This window comes from Somniosus microcephalus, chromosome 5 (assembly GCF_052327205.1).
Source record: "Somniosus microcephalus isolate GS21.2 chromosome 5, FLI_Smic_1.0, whole genome shotgun sequence".
Lineage (NCBI taxonomy): Eukaryota > Metazoa > Chordata > Chondrichthyes > Squaliformes > Somniosidae > Somniosus > Somniosus microcephalus.
The window spans coordinates 246,107,803-246,125,172 of NC_140991.1; the positions used below are offsets into that span (position 1 = coordinate 246,107,803).

At 43.1% G+C, this 17,370-nt stretch overlaps 1 protein-coding gene across 3 annotated transcripts in view; it reads left to right on the plus strand.

The window, feature by feature from the left end:
- sycp2l (synaptonemal complex protein 2-like) overlaps window positions 1-17,370 on the plus strand; it is a 291,748-nt gene that overhangs the window by 229,535 nt on the left and 44,843 nt on the right. For all 3 annotated transcript variants that reach the window (XM_085988796.1, XM_085988797.1, XM_085988798.1), the window contains one exon: window positions 11,006-11,076. In XM_085988796.1, coding sequence (XP_085844922.1) covers window positions 11,006-11,076 — 71 coding nt within the window. The remainder of the gene's footprint in view (window positions 1-11,005; window positions 11,077-17,370) is intronic.

The following is a 17,370-nucleotide window of genomic DNA, read 5'->3' on the forward strand; positions in this document are numbered from 1 at the left end:
GAGAATCATGTCAGATGTTTACAGGTAACCTTTCCAACTGCCATTAATCACACCTCGGCAGAGAGATAATCACAGCAGTCAAAGGTGTGAATGGTGTCCAAACAGGTCAGTCAGGGAAACATTATATCAAAGAACAATGAGATGGGGTCGCAAGGGGTCAAATATTGCAGATGCTGGGGTCTGTATGGAAAAACAAAAAAACAGACAAAAAACTTTTTTTTTTTTGGCTGGAAATCACAGCAGGTCCGGCCGCATCCGTGTAGAGAGAACAAGCCAATGTCGACTCGAGTCTGGATGACCCTGCATCAGGTGGGGTTACATGTAGCGTGACATGAACCCAAGATCTCTGTTGAGGCCGTCCTCATGGGTGCGGAACTTGGCTATCAGTTTCTGCTCGACGATTTTGCGTTGTCGTGTGTCTCGAAGGCCACCTTGGAGAATGCTTACCCGAAGATCGGAGGCTGAATGTCCTTGACTGCTGAAGTGTTCCCCGACTGGGAGGGAACACTCCTGCCTGGTGATTGTTGCGCGGTGTCCGTTCATCCATTGTCGCAGTGTCTGCATGGTCTCGCCGATGTACCATGCTCCGGGGCATCCTTTCCTGCAACGTATGAGGTAGACAACGTTGGCCGAGTCACATGAGTATGTACCATGTACCTGGTGGGTGGTGTCCTCACGTGTGATGATGGTATCTGTTTTGATGATCTGGCATGTCTTGCAGAGGTTGCTGTGGCAGGGTTGTGTGGTGTCGTGGTCGCTGTTCTCCTGAAAGCTGGGTAATTTGCTGCGAACGATGGTCTGTTTGAGGTTAGGCGGCTGTTTGAAAGCGAGTAGTGGAGGCGTGGGGATGGCCTTAGCGAGGTGTTCGTCGTCATCGATGACATGTTGAAGGCTGCGAAGAACATGGCGTAGTTTCTCCGCTCCGGGGAAGTACTGGACGACGAAGGGTACTCTGTTGGTTGTGTCCCGTGTTTGTCTTCTGAGGAGGTCTATGCGATTTTTCGCTGTGGCCCGTCGGAACTGTCGATCGACGAGTCGAGCGTCATATCCCGTTCTTACAAGGGCGTCTTTCAGTGTCTGTAGGTGCCCATCGTGTTCCTCCTCGTCTGAGCAGATCCTGTGTATTCGCAGGGCTTGTCCATAGGGGATGGCTTCTTTAACGTGGTTAGGGTGGAAGCTGGAGAAGTGAAGCATCGTGAGGTTGTCCGTGGGCTTGCGGTAGAGTGAAGTGCTGAGGTGTCCGTCTTTGATGGAGATTTTTTTGTCCAGGAATGAGATTGATTCTGAGGAGTAGTCCATGGTGAGTTTGATGGTGGGATGGAACTTGTTGATGTTATCGTGTAGTCTTTTCAGTGATTCTTCGCCGTGGGTCCATAGGAAGAAAATGTCGTCGATGTATCTGGTGTATAGCGTTGGTTGGAGATCCTGTGCAGCGAAGAAGTCTTGCTCGAACTTGTGCATGAAGATGTTTGCGTATTGGGGTGCGAATTTGGTCCCCATGGCTGTTCCGTGTGTTTGGGTAAAGAACTGGTTGTCGAAGGTGAAGACATTGTGGTCAAGGATGAAGCGGATGAGTTGTAGGATGGCTTCTGGAGATTGGCTGTTGTTGGTGTTGAGTACTGAGGCTGTCGCAGCGATGCCGTCATCGTGGGGGATACTGGTGTAGAGTGCCGAGACGTCCATCGTGGCGAGGAGTGTTCCTGGTTCAACTGGTCCGTGGGTGCTGAGCTTCTGTAAGAAGTCTGTAGTGTCGCGACAGAAGCTGGGGGTTCCCTGTACGATGGGTTTCAGGATGCCCTCGACATATCCAGAGAGGTTCTCACACAGGGTTCCGTTGCCTGATGCGATAGGACGTCCAGGTGTGTTGGCTTTGTGTATCTTTGGGAGGCAGTAGAAGTCTCCCACGCGGGGAGTACGTGGGATGAGAGCATGTAGGATGCTTTGAAGGTCTGGGTCGAAGGTTTTGATCGGTCTGTTGAGTTGGGTGTGTTCTTTGGTCGGATCTGCGGGTAACTGTCTGTAGTGTTCCTGGTTGTCCAGTTGTCGGTATACTTCTTTGCAATAGTCCGTTCTGTTCTGTATGACGATGGCACCTCCTTTGTCTGCTGGTTTGATGACGATGTTGCGGTTGGTCTTGAGAGCGTGGATGGCGTTGCGTTGTGCTCGGGTGACATTCTGGACTGTCTTGTGAGTGCGGCTGATGAATCTGGCGTTGATGCATCTCCTGACAGCTTGAGCATACATGTCAACCATTCTTGGTTGCTGGTTGGCAAGTTGCTTTTTAACTTGCTTGATGATGAATGAGAAGACATGAATTGATGGGGACCAATAGGGATTTGCAAGAGGCAGTTGGGTGTTTGCAGGACTGCTTTGTGTCAGTGGTGGGGGCAGGAACAGTGGCCGTTGCATGTAGTTCACTGGTGCAACCCAAATTTAGGACCGAGATGAGAAATTTCTTCACTGAGTGTGGTGAATCTTTGGAATTCTCTACCCTAGAGGGCTGTGGAGGCTCAGTCATTGAGTATATTCAAGACTGAGATCGATAGATTTTTGGACACTGAGGGAACCAAGGGATATGGGAATAGGGTGGGAAAGTTGAGTTGAGGTAGATGATCAGCCATGATCTTATTGAATAGTGGAGCAGGCTCAATGGACCATATGGCCTACTTCTGCTCTTATTTTTTATGTTCAATTGAGCGATTCGCATATGTTAATAGGCAACCCGTCTTTCCCGAGGAATTTGCACCATGCAGCCCAACTTGCTCCCAGTTAAATGGAGAAGTTGGTGGGTTGGAGCTGGCTTGCCGACGTTCTCGCATTTTTACTGGTTTTAACCCCCTACCTGTACCCAAAACCTCCCCCCCTCCAGGTTAAAATTCCCCCCCCCCCCGCCCCCAAAGAGTAAATGTATGTTTCTTGGATTGACCAGCTGTTACTGGTGTTGTGCCCTAGGAATTTGGGTCCTTCATTTTCCATATACATAAATGATTTGGAAGTGTGTGGCAAAAATAAATCCGATCGCCTTGGTATTTGCTTTGTAGTAATTCATTCAATAATTAGTCGTAAGTAGTTCAAACATGTCCTAAGCTTAACTGAATATTAATTTTTTAAGTTGGTTTCTAACAAAGGTTATTAAAATAGACTTATTAGCAAAATTGATTGGGATTAAAGGAGCAGTGGTTGCATGGATATGAAATTGGCTAAAGGACAGAAACCAGACAGTAGTGAGTGAGTGATTGTTTTTCAGACTGAAGGGGAATGTGCAGTGGTGTCTCCCAGAGGTCCCTGTTGGGGCCACTGCTCTTTCTGATGTATATTAATAACCCGGACTTGGTATGCAGAGCATAATTTCAAAGTTTGCATATGACACGAAACTCAGAAATGTAGTAAACAATGAGGAAGATCGTAACAGACTTCAGGAGGACATACAGACTGGTAAAATGGGCAGACACATGGCAGATGCAATTTAACAGAAGTGTGAAGTGATTAATTTTGGTAGGAAGAATGAGGAGAGGCAATATAAACTAAATGGTACAATTTTAAAGTGGGTACAGGAAGAGATAGAGGGGAGTGTACGTACACAAGTCTTTGAAAGTGGCAGGACAAGTTGAGAAGGCTGTGTTTAAAAAAGAAACATACAGGATCCTTAGCTTTATATGAAGGCATAGAGTACAAAGGCAAGAAAGTTATGCTAAACCTTTATAAAACATTAGGCATGAGCTGGGATATTGTGGCCAATTCTGGACTCCACACTTTAGGAAGGATGTCAAGGCCTTGGAGAGGGTGCAGAAGAGATTTACTAGAATGGATGCAGGGATGAGGGACTTCAGTTATGTGGAGAGAATAGAAAAACTGGGGTAGTTCTCCTTTTTAAAGCAGAGAAGGTTAAGGGGAGATTTGATAGAAGTGTTCAAAATTATGAAGGAGAATCTGTTTCCAGTGACAAGAACACAGATTTAAGTTAATTGGCAAAAGAACCAGAGGCGGCATAAGGGGGGGAAATTATGCAGCGAGTTATGATGTGAAATTCACTGACTGAAAGGGTGGTGGAAGCAGAGTCAATAATAACTTTCATAAAGGCGATAAGATAAATACTTGAAAAGGAAAATTTGCAGGGCTGTGGGGAAAGAGCAGGGGAGTGGGACTAATTGGATAGCTATTTCAAAGAGCTGGCATAGGCACGATGTATCATTCTATAATATAGTTTCTATGATTCTATTGGGGAAAAAAAATGGGTGAGGGAATTGCAGATGCATTAGTCATAATTTTCTAAAGCGCTCTAGATGTAGGAATTGTCTTTTGGATCGGAAAATTGCTAATGTCACTCCATTAGTTAAGGAGGGAGAGATAAACCAGTTAACTGCAGACATGACTGTTTCCACATCTGGTGTGGGGAAATTACTGGAATCTGTCATCAGGGACTAAGTGTTTGAACATTTGGGCAAGTATCAGCTGGCCAAGGAGTAGCATGGATTTGTGAAGGGCAGGTTATATATTACTAATCTAGATTTAATTTTTTGAGGAGATCACTGTTCTTAAAAATTAGTAAGTGACTCCTCAAAATAATAGGGTTCAAAACATTTATTGTTGATGCTCATAGGAGATAAAGCCCTGACAATGAATTAACACACACTGAATAGTAACACAGGCAAAACCTTGCATGTTCACCGGGAAATTCAAAACACGTTAAAGGTCGAAGTGCGGTGTACTTTCAATAACTTCCAGAAGGGATTAATAAGGTTTTGCACAAGAGATTATTAGCAAAAAATAAAAATGCATGGAATTGGAGGTAACCTTATGACATGGCTTAGTAATTGGTTGGGAGGTAGGAGACAGTAGGAATAAAAGGAACGTTGTCTGATTGGTGGGATGTGACGAGTGGTCTTCCCTAGGACTCTGTACAAGGGCCTTGGCTTTTCACCACATATATTAATGACTTGGATGAAGGAATAGAGTTGTATAATTCAAGTTTCCCATAGACAGTAAGTTGTGTAGATGGGTGCAGAAAATTACAAAGCAACCTAGACAGATTAAGTAAATGGGCAAAACTGATGGCTGGAATTCAATGTGGGGAAGTGAGGCCATCCACTTCAGATTTGAGAAAGCCAACTCTGAATATTTTCATAATGGCGAGAGACTAGGAACTGTGGAGGAGCAAAGGGATTTGGGTGTCCATGTACACAAATCATTAAAGGCTAGTGCAGAAGTACAAAACATAAAATCAAAAAGGCTTATGGAATGTTGGCCTTTCCCTCTAGGATGTTGGAATAAATTTAAGGAAGTTATGCTACAGTTGTAGAGCCTTGGTCAGACCCCATCTTGAGTAGTGCATTCAGTTTTGTTAGAAAAGCTATTATTGGCCTTGGACGGGGTTCTGTGCTGATTCACGAGAATTATACCAGGACTTAAAGGATAAATTAATGAGGCCAAGTTGCATAAACTTGGTTTGTATTCCTTTGAGCTTAGAAGATTGAGGTGTTTAAAATGATAAAGGGATTCTATAGGGTAGGTGCAGAGAAACTATTTCCTTTGGTGGGTAATCCAGAACAAGGGGACATATTACGATTGGAGCAAGGCAGCTTAGGAGTCCAATCAAGGAGGAAAATGAAAATCTCTTCTATACCCACCCCTTCCCAAACCCCAGAGGCTGTGGATGCTGGGACAATTGAAATTTTCAAGACCGTGATCGATAGGTTGTTGTTAGGAAAGGATATCATGGGATTTGGAGCAAAGATGGGTAAATCGAGTTGAGTTACAGTTCAGCCATAATGTAATAGAATGACAATAGGTTCAAGGGGTCAATCACCTACTCCTGTCCCCAGGTTTCTAAGTTCTGGTTGGTTGCAAAGCTTAAAGGAAGAACAAAGCTACTTTCAAACTATATTATAATTTGTTCAGTTATATTTGAGAATCAGTTTTTTGGGGATTTTTCAAATTCAATATGTCCAGTAATGATTTTTAGGGATATTTAACTGGTCAAATCAATCAATTTGGAACTTCCAATATATATACAGTTTAAGAGTTCCAACTCTCTTTCCTGAGAAATACAGGAAATGATGTATATAAGAATGGCTTAGTACTTGGGTTTTGACCTTTTTTGTTTTGAAGAGCTAGATAGAAGAATTCCTACTCTGCGTATTTGTGCGTGTATAATATACATTCATCTTTTGTCAAATTTACTTTAGTTTAAACTTAAAACAAGGGCTGCCTTTTGAAACTGGAGGAAGAGGACCTATGTAGGATAATTCCTGTAGTGAAAAATAATTTCATTGTTCTGTTTATATTGTTGAACATGTTACTGAAAGCTTGCCTGGATAGCGAGGCTCGTGATCATACTCTCAAAGGCATAGGGAGATGGCACCTATTTATACAGAGGCTGAAAAAGCAAGGGAGAAGGGTAGAAAAAGATTTTTTTTAATGTGCTAGAATGATACCAAGATTGAGAGGTTATAATTAAAACTTGGAAGAACTAGGGCTGCATTCACTGCAGTCGAAAGGTGAAGTTGGGATCTAATAGTGCTCAAAATGATGGAAGGGTTTGAGAGGGCAGGTACCAAAAGATTATTTCCACATTATTTATATGGAGAATAGATAACAAGAGTACAAATTTTGGATTAGCACTAGAAACATGAAAGGGAGGTTAAAAGATTTTTTGCAAGCATGCAACATATTAGCTTGAGGTTATTGAAGCCGAGTAAATCACATTTAAAAGGAAATTAAATAACCACAAAAAAGATCATTATTTAAAGAGTATGGGTAAAGAATGGAATATGGGATTAGATAGTGGAGCTAGCAGCGGCACAATGGGCTGCCTCCTTTGTTAAACTTTTAAAGATTCTATCCTCATTCTTTCAATCGAAGTCGACGTTTGTGGTGTATGTCAAACATAACGACCTTCTGGTTTGAAAGAAAAATAATAGTCTACAATTGGCTGTACATATTCCTATCGCTAAGAGAAATAATTGTAACATTGAAAAGTGAATATTGTATATTAAACAATTGTCCATTGTATCATTTATAGTTGTTCAGTAACACATGGCACTGAATTAGTTGATCTCAATTAGGCAGCAGCCGCAGGGACTCTAGAATTGGCGGTTGATGGTTGTCCACTGTTTGTGAGGAAGGTTTGAGCCTTCAGGTTGTACTGTGGGGTCCTCTAAAGAATCCATTCCGTCTGTCACAGTTCTTCCAAGCATTTCACCATCGGTCATCAAGGCTGAGGGGAGATCGTTGCCAAGGGCTTCAGCGACGGTCCAAAATGGCCTTCTAGATTTGAGACGGGTTGGTGGTAGGTTGTTCAAGTCGGCCTGGATCGGCATGTCTTTGCTGGTGTAGCGGTTGGTGTTTTTTATTTGTTCATCGGATCTGGGTGTCACTGGCAAGGCCAGCATTTAATGCCCATCCCTAGTTACCCTTGAGAAGGTGGTGGTGAGCTGCCTTCTTGAACCGCTGCAGTCCGTGCGGTGAAGGTACTCCCACAGTGCTGTTAGGGAGGGAGTTCCAGGATTTTGCCCCAGCGACAATGAAGGAAGGCAATATACTTCCAAGTCAGGATGGTGTGTGACTTGGAGGGGAACTTGGGAGGTGGTGGTGTTTCCATGCGTCTGCTGCCCTTGTCCTTCTAGGTGGAAGAGGTCGCGGGTTTGGGAGTTGCTGCCGAAGAAGCCTTGGCGAGTTGCTGCTGTGCATCTTGTAGATGGCACACACTGCAGCCAAGGTACACCAGTGGTGGACGGAGTGAATGTTTTTTAAGGTGGTGGATAGGGTGCCAATCAAGTGGGCTGCTTTGTCCTGGATGGTGTCGAGCTTCTAGAGCGCTGTTGTAGCTGCACTCATCCAGGCAAGTGGAGAGTATTCCATCACACACCTTACTTGTGCCTTGTAGATGGTAGAAAGGCTTTGAGGAGTCAGGAGGTGCGACACTTGCCGCAGAATACCTAGCCTCTGATCCTCTTGTTGCCACAGTATTTATGTGGCTGGTCCAGTTAAGTTTCTGGTCAATGGTGACCCCCAGGATGTTGATGTTGGGGGATTTGGCGATGGTAATGCCGTTGAATGTCGAGGGGTGGTGGTTAGACTCTCACTTGTTGGTAATAGTCATTGCCTGGCACTTGTGTGGTGCGAATGTTACCTGCCTCTTGTCAGCCCAAGTCTGAACATCGTCCAGGTCTTGTTGCATGCAAGCATGGACTGCTTCATTATCTGAGGAGTTGCGAATGGCACTGAACACTGTGCAGTCATCAGCAAACATCCCAATTTTTGTCCTTATGGTGGCGGGAAGGTCATTAATGAAGCAGCTGGAGATGGTTGGGCCGAGGACACTGCCCTGAGGAACCCCTGCAGTGATGTCCTGGGGCTGTGATGTTTGACCACCAACCATATTCCTTTGTGCTAGGTATGACTCCAGCCAGTGGAGACTTTTCCCCCTGATTTCCATTGACTTCAGTTTTACTAGGGCTCCTTGATGCCACACTCTGTCAAATGCTGCCTTGATATCAGTTACTTGAGGGCTGTCACTCTTGCCTCTTCTCTGAAATTCAACTCCTTTGTCCATGTTTGGACCAAGGCTGTAATGAGGTCGGGAGCCGAGTGGTCTTGGTGGATCCCAAACTGGGCATCAGTGAGCAGGTTATTAGTGAGTAAGTGCTGCTTGATAGCACTGTCAATTACTCCTTCCATCACTTTGCTGATGATTGAGTGTAGACTGATGGGGCGGTAATTGGCCAGATTGGCTTCAGTCCTGCTTTTTGTGGACAGGACATACCTGGGCAGTTTTCCACATTGTCGGATAGATGCCAGTGTTGTAGCTGTACTGGAACAGCTTGGCTAGAGGTGCGGCTAGTTCTGGAGCACAAGTCTTCCGCACGACTGCCGGGATGCTGTCGGGGCCCATAGCCTTTCTGTATCTAGTGCGCTCAACCGTTTCTTGTTACCATGTGGAGTGAATCGAATTGGCTGAAGACTGGCTTCTGTGATGGTGGGGACCTCAGGAGGAGGCCGAGATGGATCATCCACTCGACACTTCTGGCTGAAGATGGTTGCAAACGGTTCAGCCTTGTCTTTTGCACTCGCATGCTGGGCTCTGCCATCAGTGAGGTGGAGATATTCATGGAGCCTCCTCCTCGCGTTAGTTGTTTAATGGTCCATCACCATTCACGACTGGATGTGGCAGGTCTACAGAGCTTTGATCTGATCTGTCGATTGTGGGATCGCTTAGCCCTGTCTATAGCATGCTGCTTCTGCTTGTTAGCATGCATGTAGTCCTGTGTTGCAGCTTCCCCAGGTTAGCACCTCATTTTTAGGTACGCCTGGTGCTGTGTCTGGCATGCTCTTCTACACTCCTTATTGAAGCAGGATTGTTCATCTGGCTTGATGGTAATGGTAGAGTGAGGGATATGCTGGGCCATGAGGTTGCAGATCGTGGTGGAATACAATTCTGCTGCTGCTGATGGCCCACAGCGCCTCATGGATGCCCAGTTTTGAGCTGCTAGATCTTTTCTGAATCTATCCCATTTAGCACGGTGGTAGTGCCACACAACACAATGGAGGGTGTCCTCGGTGTGAAGGCGGGACTTCCACAATGACCGTGTGGTGTTCACTGCTACCAATGCTATCATGGACTGATGCATCGGAGACAGGTGAGGATGAGGTCAAGTAGGTTTTTCCCTCGTGTTGTTTCCCTCACCACTTGTCACAGGCCCAGACTGGCAACGATGTCCTTCAGGACTCGACCAACTGGGTCAATAGTGGAGCCACTCTTGATGATGAACATTGAAGTCCCCCACCCAGATACTCTCAGTGCATCTTCCAACTGGTGATTCATCAGCTGAGGTATGTGGTGGTAGGTGGTAATTGGCAGGAGGTTTCCTTGCCCATGGTGATGGAGGAGTTTGGGACATTGGCTGAAAGGTATGATTCTGTGAGTGTGACTATGTCAGGCTGTTGCTTGATTAGTCTGTGGGATAGCTCTCCCAATTTTGGCACAAGTCCCCAGATGTTGAGGATTTTGCAGGGTTGACTGGGCTAGGTGTGCCGTTGTTGTGTCTGTAGCCGGTGCAGAGGTCGATGCTGGGTGGTCCGTCCCGGTTTTTTTATTATTGTGTTTCGTAGTGGCTCGCTCGGCCATTTCAGAGGGCAGTTAAGAGTCGACCACATTTGCTGTGGGTCTGGAGTCACATATAGGCCAGACCGGGTAAGGACGGCCGATTTCCTTCCCTACAGGACATTAGTGAACCAGATGGGTTTTTACGACAATCCGATAGTTTCATGGTTACCATTACCGATACTAGCTTTTTATTCCAGATTTATTTAATTAACTGAATTCCCCAGCTGCCGTGGTGGGACTTGAACTCATGTCTCTGGGTCATTAGTCCAGGCCTCTGGATTACTAGTCCAGTAACATTACCACTATGCTACCGTTCCCGTATTTTCTGGAGACTGCATATTCGCGGCATTCGTGTGGTGGTGCGATGCTGGATAAAAAATCCTTGATGCTCTGCGCACCAAGAACATTGAGTCTCTCTGCAGTACCTTACTGAAATTTCCCCCTCCCCAAATCTATGAAAACACTAGCATGTAGTAAATATGGGAAGAAGTAGGCTCATAGAATGTTTAAAACTGCACTCCCCTTTCTGACACTATTTTTAAATGCTAGAATATTTTGATCCAGCAGTTACATGAAGCTTTTTTGTTCTGGTTATTTTTACAGAGGGTTTCATATTTGCACAGGGCCCAGACGCCCGTGCGTTAAACCGCCCCTGACTAGAAAGCATGAGTTTGGTTATTGAGCGAGGGCCAAATCAGACTTGACTAATACTTTCTGTAATGAGATGGCCTGCTAACGATTGCTGTCTAGGTTGAGGTTGAGGTGAAGGTACTGAAGGGCAGCTGGGTCACAATAGAACCTCTAAAAGTCAGTGCTATGGGTATGAAAATCAAGAACTGTAATGTTTTTTAACTGTTCTCTGGTGGTGCTAGAGTGTCTTTTTTTTGTATCTTTCTCCAGCTGATGGTTTTTCAATCAGAAAAAATCTGGAAATGGAGACATGGCTGCTCACTCCACCAGCTACACTACAGGTAAGAATCTGTATTCTGGGCATTATTTTCTTCAAACATTAAAACCCTTGTTAGTTTCCTGGGGCTATATTGGTAATGGTGTTGGCCTGTGTATTAACATGTGTGGTTTGTTCAATGTCGTTAACTCATTGACTACACACTGAGCAAAAGGAAAATTGACACATTCCTTCCAGAGTTCAGCTGCTTTGATGATTATGCTTCGATTCAGTAACCAGTGTGTACGGAGTTAGTGGATCTCAGCCAGGGTTACAGGAGAGGTGCTGTAATTTGCCTCAGCAACCCTGTGTTGAGGGGAAAGTTGATTTGGGGGTTTCTGCCCCTGATGGCTCCTGTTAGAAGTGTGCATGAGGACAGGTTTGGGCTGCAGTTCCCTGTGAATGAATAACCTGCAAATGCTCACTGTCTATCTTCACACGTGAATAATGGATCCTTGAGTGAGGCAATGGAGAAACAACTGGTGCTTGCACCTAACAACAGGGGAGAGTGCTCTTCGAGGCGAAAAATGGCAGAAAGGGAAGGAATGCAGAAAATGAACAGCAATGGGTATGAAATCTAAAGTATTACTGATTTTAGTTCACTAAATTATTAAACCGTAGAATGAAGACAGTAAATATCTAAACTTGGATTCACAGTACAGATTCAATGTGAAACATCACTGAATTACCTGTTGCTGATCTTAAACTCCAATTGGACAAGTAGGCTGAGCAGTGGTGCTTCAACAACATTCATCTCCTCCTAAATGTGGTCTCATCAATGTGCCTGAATCGCTGACAATGGATATCTGCAAATTTCAAATTTGTAGCTATAAAAAATTTACATGCAAGTTTTAAAATACTTGATTGAAACATATATATGTATTTGAACATCAATTATTTGTATTAAGTAATTGCCTACCTGAAGTAATGGCTGTTTAATGACCTATTTGACACTGAATGGCACAAGTTATAATTAATCCAAAGTACTTTGTTCTATTGAGTTATTACTGTCTTTTACTCACCATTATGGGTCATGATGTACAACATGATCAAACAAAGGTTGGACTTAACAGTGTCCTTGGGTTAACTGGATGACTAACGTAACAGCTCATTGAAGGCCACAATCCCAACCAATGTCTTGCTTGAGGGTCACTCTTGGGAATTATTATTAAAAATTAAGCGAAACTTCTTTATCCAAAGAGTAGTAAGAATCATTGAAATTTACAGCACAGAAGGAGGCTATTTGGCCCATCATGTCTGTGCGGCCCAAAAAAGAGCAATCAAGCCTAATCCCACTTTCCAGCTCTTTGTCCGTAGCCTTCTAGGTTATGACCTTCAAGTGCATATCCAAGTACTTTTTAAATGTGATTTGGGTTTGCGCCTTTACCACCCTTTCAGGCAGTGAGTTCCAGACCCCCACCACCCTCTGGGTGAAAAGATTTCTCCTCAGCTTCCCTTTAATCCTTCTACCACTTACTTAAATCTATGCCCCTTGGTTATTGACCTCTTCTAAGGGAAATAGGTTCTTCCTAACCACTCTATCTCGGCCCTTCATAATTTTATACACCTCAATCAAGTCTCCGCTCAACCTCCTCTGTTCCGAAGAAAACAACCCCAGCTTATCTAATCTTTCCTCATAGCTAAAATTCTCCAGTCCTGGCAGCATCCTCGTAAATCTCATCTGTGCCTTCTCTAGTGCAATCACATCTTTCCTCTAATGTGGTGACCAGAATTGTACGCAGTACTCTAGCTGTGGCCTAACTAGTGTCTTATACAGTTTAAGCATAACCTCCCTTCTCTTATATTCTATGCCTTGGCTAATAAAAGAAAGTATCCCATATGCCACCTTAACCATCTACCTATCCTGCTACCTTCAAGGATCTGTGGACATGCACTCCAAGGTCCCTCTGTTCCTCTACACTTCTCAGTGTCCTACCATTTATTGTGTATTCCTTGCCTTGTTAGCCCTCCCCAAATGCATTACTTCACACTTCTCTGGTTTAAATTCCAGTTCCCACTTTTCTGCCCACCTGACCAGTCCATTGATATCATCTTGCAGTCTACAGCTGTTGTCCTCACTATCAACCACACGGCCAATTTTTCTATCATCTGCAAACTTCTTAATCGTGCCCCCTACATTGAAGTCTAAATTATTGATATATACCACAAAAAGCAAGGGACCAAGTACTGAGACAAGTGGTACACCGCTGGAAACAGCCTTCCATCACAAACACCCAATGACCATTACCCTTTGCTTCCTGGCACTGAGCCAAGAATGTGGAACTCGCTACCAGAAGGAATAGTTGAGGGGAATAGCATAGTTGCATTTAAAGGGAAGCTAAATAAGCATATCGGGGACCAAGGAATAGACTAATATGCTGATAAGGTTACATAGTATTTGCAGCACAGAAACAGGCCATTCAGAACAGCAGGTCCATGCCAGTGTTTATGCTCCACACACTCCTTCTCCCACCCTTCTTCATCTAACCCCAGCAACATATCTTTCTATTTCTTTCTCCCTTCTGTCTTAATCTAGCTTCCCCTTAAATGCATCTATGCTAGTTGCCTCAACTACTTGCGTTAGCAAGTTCCACATTCTAACCACTCTCTGGGTAAAGAAGTTTCTCCTGAATTCCCTAGTGGATTTATTAATGACTGTCTTATTTATAGCCCCTAGTTCTGATCTTCCCTGCAAGTGGAAACATCTTCTCTACGTCTACCCTATCAAACCCTTTCATAACCTTAAAGACCGCTATCAGTTCACTCCTCGGTCTTTTTCCTAGAGAAAAAAGCCCCAGTCTGTTCAATCTTTCCTGAGAGGTATAACCTCTTAGTTCTGGTGGTCTCCTAGTAAATCCTAGTGATTTGTGTATCTATACCCCCAGACTGTTCTCCTCTACCCCATTTAGACGCTTATTTTCCAAGGAGCATGTGGTCTCCTTATTCTTCCTACCAAAATGTATCACCTCACACGGATCTATATTGAAGTTTATTTACCACTTACACACCCATTCTGCAAGTTTATTAATGTCTTGTCTTGTGTTTGTCGCAGTGCTCCTTTATATTAACTACACCCCCCAATTTGGTGTGGTCTGCACATTTTGAAATTGTATTTCCAATTTCCAAGTCCAAATTGTTTATGTAAACTGTTAACAGTGGTTCCAGTATGGATCCTTGTGAAACACTACTTCCCACCTTTGTCAGTCTAAGTAACCACCTTTAACCCCTAGTCTCTCTTCTGTTTTGTAGTCAGCTTGCTATCCATTCTCCACATGTTCTGACCTTAGTCATGAGTCTGCTGTGTTATACCTTACCGAAGGCTTTTGAAAAATTCAAATATATTAAGTCTACTGCATTATCCTTTCTGTTACTTCTTCAAAGAATTCAATAAGGTTGGTCAAGCATGACCTTCCCTTTTGAAATCCATGCTAACTATATTATATTTTCAATTTCTAGATGTTTTTCGGTTACATCTTTGAGTAAGGATTCCATTACCTTTTCTACCACTGACGTTAAGCTAATTGGCCTATAATTCCCTGGACTTGTTCTACCTCACTTTTTAAATAAAGGATTCACATTATCTGTCCACCAGTCCACTGGCAATATTCCATTTTCTAATGAATTTTTATATATATGTACTAGTGCCTCTGGTATCACTTCGCTGACCTTTAATATGTGCACATGCAATCCATCCAGACTAGTGGTTTTATCCTCTCTAAGTTTGATTAGTTTATCAATTATCTCTTCTCTTTCCCCCCCCCCCCCCCCTTTCCATCTTAAATGTCTTAATATCTTTTTGATCTCTGCTAATGTCTTGTCCATCTTGTTAGTCTCCTTGGTAAATGTCAAGGCAAAGTAACGCTTTAATATTTCTGCCATTTCGCTGTCATTACCTGTGAGTTTATCATGTGTGTCCCTATCCTAATTTTTCTTTGTTATTTGTGTCTGTAGAGTACATTACTATTTCTTTTTACATTACAGATGAAGAGGGGTAGGTGGAGGCTCATGTGGAGCATAAACACCAGCATAGGCCAGTTGGACCAAATGACCTGTGCTATAAATTCTATGTAATAGGATGTGTAGTGAGCAATGTTCTAATTAATAGAAGTTATATGCATCAACCAACACCACTGAACATGTTTGTTTCTCTCACCTGTTAGTAGGATCATGCTGTCGGTAAATTGACTGCCACATTTGTTTATATAACTGTGACTGTACTTTAAAAATAATCCAATATCTGTAAAGGACTTTAGGATGGTACTGAGGACAAGACAGGTTCCATCTAAACGGAAGTTTGTTCTTTAAGTACTTTGGCCATGAAATTATACTCTGCAAATATTAACTCCTGAATGCTTAACATATTTGTAAAAAATATCATTTGTCTGCTATTTTAACTAACCTTGTGACAGTTGGGAAATTTCCAACTGTCAGCATTTTAAAACAGTTGGAGGTAAAATGGAAGTTGGGCCCTCTCATTTGGTTTCAAGATGGAGGATAGGAGAGAGATTGTTCACAGGACCCAGGGCACTTCGGTTGATTTGAAAATTATCAGGAGGCTTTTTCTGGGTGTAAGTGAGTTGTATGTTAGAGTATTATACAGGCCATGTGAATACTTTCTCATAAGTATTCAATGCAAATGTTCCTAAATGATTAAACCTTTTGTTTATGAGCCATTTACAGTGCTGATTTTTGGAGGCCCTAGGACTGAATAAGAACACCCCAAAATTTTTCTGTAGTCTTCAGGTCCTGACAAAGGTCTGAACTCTGGATGAACTGGAAGTTTGCATCGAGCATATATAATATCGCATTGTGAAGGCATGTGATATAACGTTAGGGTATTTTAGTGAGCCATTTCTCTCTCTGCCATTTTACTGCACCCCTACACATAGGGACTTCATCACCCCTACAGAAATCTCATACTTTTAGGATTCTCACCAACCCTTGATTGCCAGTGTTCTCTGCACCTTTACTTGCTCCAAGTCATTCTGGAAGACTGAAATATCAGTGCATCACCGTTTTTAGTTTGTTTCAGGCTCCAAATAGTTACTAGATTTATTTACAGCAATGTTACCAAGAAAAGTACATGCAGAAAAGTACAATTCTTCCACAGTGATGGCACTAAACTGCCAGGCTTTGTGAAGTTGCACTATTTTTCTTCAGTGATTGTAGAAAATCTCTCTACTGCACAACCCTTCGATACGGTCTTGTGGCTCACAAGTTTCTCAGACTTCCTGCCAGCGGTTTAATGTCTGATTGTGTCATCGATTTGCCTGGAGTATAGAAAAAATTCAATGTAGACAGAAAAAGCGTGTCTTGCAATATCTAGATTGATTGCCAGTTTGACCACCTCTGTTCCACGTTGAATGATCTCCAAAATGAGATTGCCTTGGTTCAATTCACACATCAAATCTGCCTGAACAACAAGATCAAAAGATATATCTAGAACTGATACTAGTCAGGCATCTTAAGGTTGAACATAACTTTCCTTTTAATTTTTACAGAATATTAATATATTAAATTAATTTCTACTCTTTACCTTTTTTTAAACAATGACATGACCTTGGGACATGTCACATCTATGAAACATTTTTATCCAGTAGTCCGCTAACAACCATATTCTAAAAAGAGTATGTTGATCTCTTGCGGACTAATTTATAATTTTAAGTGTTATGCTCTATATCAACCAACCTATAAGGTGGATCATGGAATTTCACAATGCACAGAAGCCAATCAGCCTGTTACACCTGTACCAGCTCTCAGAACTGTCCACTTAGTCCCACTCCCTTTCTGTTTCCCCAGACCTTGGCCTATATGCACTGGTCTTATGGTGGTTTTTTTTGTCTTTTGGCAGCAAAAAGCGAGCATGGTGGGCATCCCACGTGATCGAGTAATATTCCATGATTAGGCGTTAACTGTTGGACTCGGGCAGGCTTTCCCATACAAGTCTTGTATAAGGGTGCAGTTTTCTATTTATAGCAGACTCTTGTCTGCTTATGCAAACCACCTTGTAAATGCTAAATGTGTGGCAAAATATTGGGAAAAGTCTGAACTATAACAATGTTTAAAATAGACAGGTTAATTGCTCTATTAAATTAGAAGCTATTCTGGGTTGGCCTGATGGACCAACATGGTCTTTTCTGGATCTGTGCATTTTGATATTCCTATTGAAATTGTTTAGCTAAAGCTGAAAATCCTGAAGTTAGATCTGTTACTTTGCTAAATGTTTTGGCTTGCTTAATAATAAAAAAAAAAAAAATAAGACTGCTGAGAGCTCAAAATCGCCATGTTCCACCACAAGGACATAGCAGCCCGCTTGATT